Below are 10279 nucleotides of genomic sequence, written 5' to 3'. Positions count from 1 at the left end.
AAACTGTTAGTCTCTAACATTAAAAGAAAACATTGCTGCTCTAAAAGTTTGCGCTTCATTCCAAAAGAACTCCATTAAGAACGTATTTGGCTTGGTGCCGGTAGGTTTTGGTAGGTCTTTGAGGCCAAAATAATCTTTATGTCTCTTTCCAAACACAGGAGGAAGAATTGAAGTCGGGAAATCGTATATTTTAATACAAAGCCATTGTGCGTGCTTTGGAAGCCTGCAACCACGCAATGATAAAAGCCCGAACAGGGCGTCGGCCTTCTCCATTTCATCCCTTCTCGACGAATTGGAGCTGCAGCAGAAGACCGAACCGCGCGGGGTCCCGGCCGAAATCCACGCGAAACTCTCGCGAGAGCCTCCCGACAGTCGCGAGCCTTCGTGGGAGCTAGTTCCCGTCTCCTTTCTCAGGGCTCCCAAGGGCTGTCTCCTCCTCGCCGGCTTCCTCCGCTACCGCGGGGCGGGCCGGAACTTTTATGCATAGGAACTGATTTACACAGTAGAGTGTTGCCGGCCGGCGTCAAGGAGAATAGGGTGCCCTCCTCTTCCTCTCACCGTCGCCGCCGCGGAGCGGAGCCGTGCAGATCAGATCGAGGAGCGCGGTTACCGGGAGGGCTGGGTCTATGGTCGCTCCGCGGGCCGCTCCGCCGGCTGGTGCTTTTTTATCAGGGCAAGCTGTGTTCCATGGCAGGGAACTTTTGGCAGAGCTCCCACTAGTAAGTGATCTTCCGTCTTCTTGTCCGGGGCTGGCTCTTGGGGGGGTGCTGTGTGGACGGGGCCTGCGACTCCCCTTGGCCTGGATCCCGGCCCATGTCCCGAGCGCCGCGGAGTCTCCCGGGAAGCGGCGGCGGCCGGAAGCGTGATGAGCTTTTCTCGGACGACTCCCCTCACCCCGCCCCCTGGCCGGGTTTCGTTGGGGGGAAAATCTGTTGCGGGGAGGGAAGGGGGTTCAGTCTCCGGAGGAGGAAGGTTCGGGAGTTGAACTTCTGATTCTTGGTTTAGCTAGGCCGGGGGGTGGTGGGGGGAAGGAGGAGCGTAGCCGGTGAGGGTTGGGATGGGATGGGCACAGGTATGGGAAATGTGACACAGTATAGAACTGTGAGGCTGGCTCTTCAGGACAGCTGTGGTTCGCTTTTGCTTGGTGTTTCTAAAGTTGGTCGGCATCGTAATCTTTTGTCATTCATCTTCTGTCTTGTGCGGATTTAATATTACTCCGAGGAGAGGAGGGAGTCAGGCTTGTTTCTGCTCATGAACCGCTTTCTGCCACTACCTTAAACCTAGATGGAGTTGTAAGGTATAGGACAAGTGCTCTCAACATTTGTCCATTTCGTTAGTCTGTGTCTCATATTTTGTTTTAAAAGTGTATTTTCCAGGGACTTTGCCAATATCTTTAACGTTTTTTCATGAATTTTTGTTTCTGTCAGTACCATGGAAGAGCTAGAGTAATATTGAAAACATTTCTCCTTAAATACATCTGTTTAAGCAGGTAGGAAGGTGGGTGATAGGACTAGTTGAACTTTGGATAGGCTGTACACTGTATACTTGAAACACGAACAGAACCTTATAAAGATGATATCTTAGTGTAAATAATTTTTAATGTTAAGAGAGCATTAGTAACTAAATTTTGAGTGCGAAGAAGATGGATTCTTATATTGTTCATTCGGTTTTTTAGCCTTTTGCACTAGAAAAAAGAAACAATGGGCTTTGAAACCTGTTTTCAGAAAAGCAGGTTTTCTTCTTGCTATAAGTGATTCTGTGGAGATGTGATGCTATAGAAGCTTCACTTCTGATCATATTTTTATTTTGCACTGTGTTCATTCACTGAAATATTTGCTTGGGCAAAATTAAAATATGGAAAATTTCGGTAGTGAAGAAGAGGTATTCTGGAAAACTTTGAAAGAAGCTGAGAGAATTGACAGGTAGCTAGCTGTTGATTATCAGAAGTTACAGCCCTTTTTCAACTTAAAAAAAGAAAAGATCCTGCCCCCTTTTGATAAGCATTCTCATTATGCTTTCATTTGCTGTCGGCTTATCAAAAGGGGGCCAGGATCTGTTTTATAAAACCAATTGTTTTTTCACTTTTCAAGTATAAAATACTATAATATTACATGTGCTTTTTTGGAAAACTGTCCTTGCCTCCCAATTCAAATAGCCCTGGAGGAAGGAGCCACTTTGTCTTACTCAGATCCCTTGAGAATCACGGAGTCCCTCATCTGCAAAAGATGACAAATATGAAAGACAAGACAATCAATTCAGTAAAAACAAAAAGATTATGAAAGCCATTGTTTTAGGTGATTTTGGTAAAAGAGGAAAATTGACATGAAATATGCTGTTTTCATGGCTTTAAATTGCCCATTTTAACATTTCTGCTATCAGCATGACAATTTTTTTCTTAGTAACATATGAAATAATGGTGAGTCTTACAATCAGTGTAATCTTTTTTTTTTAATAAAATTTTTTACTTATTTATTTTTGGCTGCATTGGGTCTTCGTTACTGAGCGAGGGCTTTCTCTAGTTGTGACGAGCGGGGGCTACTCTTCATTGCAGTCCATGGGCTTCTCATTGCGGTGGCTTCTCTTGTTGCGGAGCACGGGCTCTAGGTGCGCAGGCTTCAGTAGTTGTGGCGCACGGGCTCTAGAGTGCAGGCTCAGTAGTTATGGCGCACGGGCTTAGCTGCTCCACGGCAAGTGGGATTTTCCCAGACCAGGGCTTGAACCTGTGTCCCCTGCATTGGCAGGCAGATTCTTAACCACTGTGCCACCAGGGAAACCCAATCAGTGTAATCTTAAATTTGGTGATATGTGGTGTTAATTGGTTTATCTTCCATACTGCATGCTGTGAGGAAAAATTTTAAATATTTGTGAAATTTATCTTTTTAAAAACATAAAATGACTGTGGAGAAGAAATTGATAATTCTGGAACAGAGAGAATCCTAGTATTTTCCAGAAAGTTAAAGTAGAACACAACACATTCTTTGATCGTGATGCAGTAAAGCTAGAAGGACACTAAACATTTGCTGGTTGACTGACAACTGACGTAATGAACAGGTAACAAAAATTAAAACTACAAAAGCAACTCTGGATACTTTATTGTATCAAAGGAAATGGAAAACAGTTACATATTATCTAGGAAATAACATAATGAAATCAATGTATATTCATGTCTATGGGAGGTGGTAAAGCCAAATTTATAAGAAAACATCTTGAATAACTGAAAAAGAATAAAAATTAAATATTTTACTTAAGAGTGTTAAAAGGAAACAGTGAAATAAACCTATGGAAAGCAGACTTAATAAAGTTAACACTGATATTAATATATTAAAAGGGAAAAAATAGTCAGAAATTATAAGAGCTGGTTCTTTGCAGGGGAAAACCAAAACAGTAGACTAAACTATGCCAGCTGAATAAAGGAAAAAAGGGATGATACAGGGCTTTCCTGGTGGCGCAGTGCTTGAGAGTCCGCCTGCCGATGCAGGGGACACGGGTTCGTGCCCTGGTCCGGGAAGATCCCACATGCCGCAGAGCGGCTGGGCCTGTGAGCCATGGCCACTGGGCCTGCACGTCCAGAGCCTGTGCTCCGCAACGGGAGAGGCCCCAACAGTGAGAGGCCCGCGTACTGCAAAAAAAAAAAAAGATACAGAAATACAGAATTAGGAATGAGAAAAGTAAATAATCACAGATATACCTTTGGGTTATCACCATTTTCAAAATAAATTTGAAAGCCAAAACAAAGTTACCAGAGAGCTACTTCTTTGGTTTTTTTTTTTTTTTTTTTTTTTTTTTTTTTTTTTTTGCGGTACGCGGGTCTCTCCCGTTGCGGAGCACAGGGCTCCGGATGCGCAGGCTCAGCGGCCATGGCTCACGGGCCCAGCCGCTCCGCAGCATGTGGGATCCTCCCGGACCAGGGCACGAACCCGCAACCCCTGCATCGGCAGGCGGACCCTCAACCATTGCGCCACCAGGGAAGTCCCCATACCAGTTTTTAATTACTCAATTTTATGTTTTAAAATAGCATGTCAGGGACTTCCCTGGTGGTCCAGTGGTTAAGACTCCACGCTCCCAATGGAGAGGGCCTGGGTTCGATCCTTGGTCAGGGAACTAGATCCTGCATGCCACAACTAAAAAGATCCCACATGCTGCAATGAAGATCTCGCATGCTGCAACAAAGATCCCGTGTGCAGCAGCTGAGACCTGGTGCAGCCAAATAAAAATTAAAAAGAAAAAAAAAAAAAAAAAGGATAGCATAGGAACAAGAAAAACAAATTAAAAATAGGAAATTATAAAGAAGATCCAAATATAATGATAGAATTATATTTCTTGAAATTCTTTGGTGACATTTGGATAACCATTTAACAAAACATTTAGCTGGATCCCTACTGTACCCTGTATTAAATTCCAGATTGATCACAAATTGAAAGAAAAAAGCCTTAAGGGTATTAGAAAATATGAGGGAATTTTGTTTTTAAATCATTTTGCGTCAGGGAAGACCTTCCCATGTGTGACAGACACAAAATCAAAGTAAAATATAGATTTGAATAAATACGTGATTCAGATTTCTGCATTGCAAATCATTAAATACTGAGAGATCATGCTAAACTTGGGGAATGTCTAGAGCATATTTGACAAAGAAATGATTTTTTCATCCATAATGCACAAATTTTAGATCATAAGATTATCTTAATCATAAAATGATGACCATCCCATTAGAAAAATGGTCATGTTAGAGTTACGATGTACCAAAGAACTATATTTGACCAATAAAGGCATGGAGAAATGTTTAACCTTAGAAGTAAATTTAAAAAAAAACAGTGAGATACTAATTTGCCTTTAAGTTGTAAAGTATTTAAAAGATTGGCAGTGACCTGTAGGGTTAAGTATTTTAAGACACCCTCATGTGTCACTCCTCTGAATGGAAATTGGTGTGGAAGGCAAGCTGACAATGCATATCAAAATTACCAGGAAAACTGACCCATTAGTTCCAGGAAATGATTCGAAATATTAATCAAATACACAGGGGTGAATTACAAAGATGTTCATTAAAGCATTACTTGTAATAGTGAAAAAGATAACTTACATGCCTATCAACAGGGATTAACTAAATAAATAATGATCCATCCATAATGCTGTGCAATTTAAAAGGATACTGAATAACAAATTCACTGATGTAAAACTTCCAGTACATACTGAGTGACAAAAGCATGATGCAGAATATTTTTGGGGATCACGTCAATTACATGTCTGTTTAAAAATAGACTAGACTAGGCAGGAGGTGGAGGCTATTGGTAAATTCTGAAGCAGCTTTTTTTTTTTTGGTACACGGGCCTCTCACTGTTGTGTTCTCTCCCGTTGCGGAGCACAGGCTCCGGACGCGCAGGCTCAGCGGCCATGGCTCACGGGCCTAGTCGCTCCGCGGCATGTGGGATCTTCCCAGACCGGGGCACGAACCCGTGTCTCCTGCATCGGCAGGTGGATTCTCAACCACTGCGCCACCAGGGAAGCCCTGAAGCAGCTTTTAACATGATTGGAACTTGTGAAGTAGGAATATTACTCTAGTTACTCATGAACATCTGAGAGAAGATATACTTCAAATCTAAGGCATCGTCAGTCAGTGTCAATTTCACCATTATTTATCACTAAGAAAGTGTAAACATTACTGCCCATTAAAATGCTAGGAATCACTGAAGATGCATCTTGATTTCAGTCTTAAAATCAATGAAATACACTATAATAGGGACAGAGGTGGGGGGGGAGAGATAGACTGAGAAGGAAGAGAGAAAAGATTAGAGCAGATTTTTTTCAGGGCATATTAACATTTATTAGTTAGGTAATTCTCAGTGTCAGAGTTTCAAGAAATGTGAAAAATATTGTCTTTCAAGGTTACTTGTATTTTGTACTTCTCAGAATATTAACAACCTCTTCAATCTTAGAGTGTTTCCTGTAACTTTGTTAGTTGATTTTCTGTAGGATGTCTGAATCTTTGCTTTTTTTAGTTTGCAGTGGATTTTGGATAAACAAGATCTGTTGAAGGAACGCCAGAAGGACTTAAAGTTTCTCTCAGAAGAAGAGTATTGGAAATTACAGATATTTTTTACAAATGGTAAAGTTTTTTTTTAATTGGTTGAATTGGTACAGTTGGTTACCTGTGAATTAAAACGTTTTCCTGTAGTAATTTGTGATGAACTGTTTTAATCCCTACTTTACATTTTTATTTACATGTGTATTCTTTTTACAACTTATATATCTTTTTTTAAAGTGATTTAAAGTCTTTTGTGAATCTTACGTGTCAGAGACACTCAAGATGGTCTAAAAATATTAATTTCCCTAAGCTTTATAATGCATCATTAAACCTAATTTAAGATTGGCTAAAGCAAAGTACTTTGAGGATAAATGATTCTTTGGATTGACATCCTGTATTGGTCACTCCTATCTTACAAGTTTGCTTTGGACGGAAGAGTTTTAGAGTTAAAAGATCCTTGCTCTGCCACGTGGTAACTTTGTCACAGGATCTTTCTCACCCTCAGTTCACTTCTATGCAAACCTACCTCTCTGTTGTTTTGAGGATTCATTTTGGGTTTTTTATAAACTTTATTAAGCAGTAGTTATAACGCTGATAGGGGTCTAATAATAGTAATAATATGAAGAGCATTGAAAATACTTAGAAGATAGAGGGGAAATACCTATCATTCAACCTCCTTGATTCAAGAATAGATTTTACTATGAGGCAGTTTCTGTTTTTTTGTTATTGTTTATGCGTACCTGTATATTTTTTAACAAATTTGCAATCCTAGTACTAGACCACTGTGATCCAAGTAGAACTTTACAGCATGTGTAGGTTTTTCTCTTTGTTAAAAATGAATATAGTCATGATTTAACTGCATTGAAGTTATTGTTAAATGTTAATATGATTTCAGAAATACATTTAACTTTATTATTTTTCTTTTAGTTATCCAAGCATTAGGTGAACATCTTAAATTAAGACAACAAGTTATTGCCACTGCTACAGTCTATTTCAAGAGATTCTATGCCAGGTAGGGCTGTGTTATTTTGGGAATATGTTAATGCTTATTTGAAACTCTTATCTAATGTTGATGAACCTTATATAAGTGAATCGTGTGTTTGCCATAGAGTTGTCCTGATTTTTTTTCCATATAAATGTTTTCTATATGAATTCTATTTTCATATGTTTTTCTATATGAATGACATTTAACTTTGTTTAATCATATTTTAGGTATTCTCTGAAGAGTATAGATCCTGTATTAATGGCTCCTACATGTGTGTTTTTGGCATCCAAAGTAGAGGTATGAAATAATTTTCTTTTTTTTTAAATTAATTAATTAATTAATTTATTTTTGGCTCTGTTGGGTCTTCGTTGCTGCGCGCGGACTTTCTCTAGTTGCGGCGAGCAGGGGCTACTCTTCATTGTGGTGCGTGGGCTTCTCACTGCGGTGGCTTCTCTTGTTGTGGAGCACGGGCTCTAGGCATGCGGACTTCAGTAGTTGTGGCTCGTGGGCTCCAGAGCGCAGGCTCACTCATTGTGGCACATGGGCTTAGTTGTTCCACAGCATATGGGATCTTCCTGGACCAGGGCTTGAACATATGTCCCCAGCATTGGCAGGCTGATTCTTAACCACTGCGCCACCAGGGAAGTCCTAGTTTTCTGTTCTTTATCAAAGTATAGTCAACGTGTATTGGTTAATCTGCCCCAGTTTTCACATTAACTGTGTAAAAATAATAACGGTGATTTATATAAAATATTGAAATTTATACAAAATCAAAGAAATATATACATATCTCTGTATATTCAATTAACAAACACTTATATAGCATTTTACTATGTACCATGTGCTATTCTGACTCCTCTTACAAATTATGACTTAATCCTCATAACAAACTATGGGCTACATAGTTGTAATCTCATTTTGTAAGTGAGGAAACTTAGACACAAAGAAATTAAGTTCATATAGATGATAATTGACAGAGCCAGTATTTAAACCCTGGGAGTCTAGTTCCTAATCCCATGCTCTTAACTGCTTTGCTCTTCTGCCTCTGAGACATTTATTGTTTGGCACTAAGAAGTATTCCATGAATGCCACAGCTTGTCTACTATAACCTGAGAATGTTCTTCCGTCTCCTTCATATGCTTCCTGTGTTCTGCTGTCTTCCCTTCCTGCCTCCTGATGATTGGCTGCCTAGCAAGCCATAGGGAAAGCAAGAGGGAAAGCAAGGATTGGGGTGGCTATAGCAATATATGTTCTAACGAGGAATGGTTTGGGTAGTGAGGGTTGAGAAATTAGGTGAGGGAGAGAGAATAGAGATGGGAACTTGCAGCTGAGACCAAATCTCTGCTCACCTTATTTGCCTTTTTAGTATTTTTGAGAGAGCTCAGCTAAATCCAGATAATAATAGCCGATATTATTAGCTGGTCTTCATAATAATCCGTGTAATCTTCAGTAATATGAATCCTTTGTATTATGTTTCTATTTTTAGATGATGTCTTTAGATTAGTAATTGTATTCCTGAATATTAAGTGTAATTTAATTGTAAGTGGTAATTTAAGGAGGCAGAACCAGCTCTGTTGTTTTTAAGTTCTTTAATGGAAAAGAAGGTGTTTATAAAAGGCCCGTATTATGGGGTGGCTTTTCCAAATATTACCATGTAATTTTAGTATCTGAAGGACAACCAGTATGAGAAACCAAGATAAAATCTTTATAAACTTCTACTCTTGTAGATTAACTTGGAGTTTTAATTTGTCTTGTGTGTTAAATATCTTTTGTTACGTGATTTACTGAATAGAAACCTATTTTATGATTTATTAGGTGAAAGTTTTTCCTTTAAGAATTTGGGGTAAAGAATTATTCCTGGAAAAAGGAATGTATCCTTTCATATTTGGTTATACCATTTTTAAAAATCTTTAACTATGACCAAATCTTTCTGTGTTTTGTCCAGTTGTGTGAGAATTGTATTGAAATGGCATTTAAGAAGATGTCTCAGGCATTTAATTTTCAGTATCAGTTATTATGGTGTGAGGTTTAAATGTAAATATAAATACATACACAGGCATACATATCCCCCACCCCCCACAAGCACACACAGTTAAATAAGGATTCAGGTTGAAGGTTTTTGAACAGACTGTATTCAGTTTAGTTTCTTCTATTGGCTAAGGAACCAATTCTTGATTTTTCAGCTTTAAAAATGAAGGCTTTGGGGAAATCCCTAGTGGTTCAGTGGGTGGGACTCCACACTCTCACTGCCAAGGACCTGGGTTCGATCCCTGGTCAGGGAACTAAGATCCTACAGGCCACACCACACCGCATGGCCCCAAAAAAAAAGAAGCAGCCTTTAATAACTTTATAAGGTTAATCAAATTAAATGAGACTATATGTAAGGTGGATCACCTCATAAATTTTTGTTATTTTTACAGTGGCAGTATATTAAGTTCAAAGAGGAAATGGGAACTGACATCCGAAGTCTTATGCTAATCATTCTTGTCTTCCTGTTCCAAAAAGAAAAATAATTGTTTGTACTGTCTTTTGAGTTCTTTTGGTGATATTAAAGTTTATTTTCTTCAGAGATTCAACTGTTTTATTATTAAATTCCCTGAAGTACCTGTTTGTTAGTCCAGGTTCAACTGAAAGGAAGCATACTTAATACTTATTCTGGCAACTAAGTGTAGAATCTAAAAACTCTTGGAAACTAATTTGAGTGCAAAAAACTGGCACTGTCACTTTAGGGTCTGGTTTCTAATTTGGTACCTTCCAATAATATTAAATTATAAAATTATTTAAGCATTTGTGTTAAAGTGTAGTAATTTTAAGGAAAGGTCATAAATTTAGAGATTTAAGTACACCATTCCTCAAGTAGGTAGATAACTGCAAACATCAGAGGAACATAGGAAATGCTCTGTTTTGAATAGACCTCAGATATACTTAGGTTCATTGGGTTACTATGTACCTAATCTCGTTTACTTTTCTTTTTCTAGGAATTTGGAGTAGTCTCAAATACAAGATTGATTTCTGCTGCTACTTCTGTATGTAAGTGCAAAAAATATATCCTGCTTTAAGATTGTAATTCTAAAGAAAGCTCCATAGGACATAGATGTTTTTCAGTTTATGAGACCTATGAGAGATTAGTTGGGTCTATTAAATCTCCTGAGGTGAGATCACCTTTATGCCTAATGTATTTGCCTAAAAATTTTAAAATACAAAAAATTTAAAACCACTTAAAGTATTATCTCTGAGACGTTACTTTTTTTTTTTTTTTTTTTTTTTTTTTTTTT

The 10279-nt window shown here is 38.7% G+C and overlaps 1 protein-coding gene across 2 annotated transcripts in view; it reads left to right on the top strand.

The window, feature by feature from the left end:
* The first annotated feature begins 407 nt into the window (after positions 1-407).
* Positions 408-10279, top strand: part of CCNC (cyclin C) — a 25812-nt gene continuing 15940 nt past the window's right edge. Inside the window, exons 1-5 of one of the 2 annotated variants that reach the window (XM_007464310.1) lie at positions 408-719; positions 5994-6100; positions 6947-7031; positions 7232-7301; positions 9983-10034. In XM_007464310.1, coding sequence (XP_007464372.1) covers positions 688-719; positions 5994-6100; positions 6947-7031; positions 7232-7301; positions 9983-10034 — 346 coding nt within the window. In that variant the 5' untranslated portion in view covers positions 408-687. The remainder of the gene's footprint in view (positions 720-5993; positions 6101-6946; positions 7032-7231; positions 7302-9982; positions 10035-10279) is intronic. The other variant, XM_007464311.1, reaches the window with a different exon arrangement.

This window comes from Lipotes vexillifer, unplaced genomic scaffold, assembly GCF_000442215.2.
Source record: "Lipotes vexillifer unplaced genomic scaffold, Lipotes_vexillifer_v1.1 scaffold1073, whole genome shotgun sequence".
Classification (NCBI taxonomy): Eukaryota; Metazoa; Chordata; class Mammalia; order Artiodactyla; family Lipotidae; genus Lipotes; species Lipotes vexillifer.
Note: the sequence above shows the minus strand (reverse complement) of the source record. Positions and strands in the feature narration are given on the sequence as shown.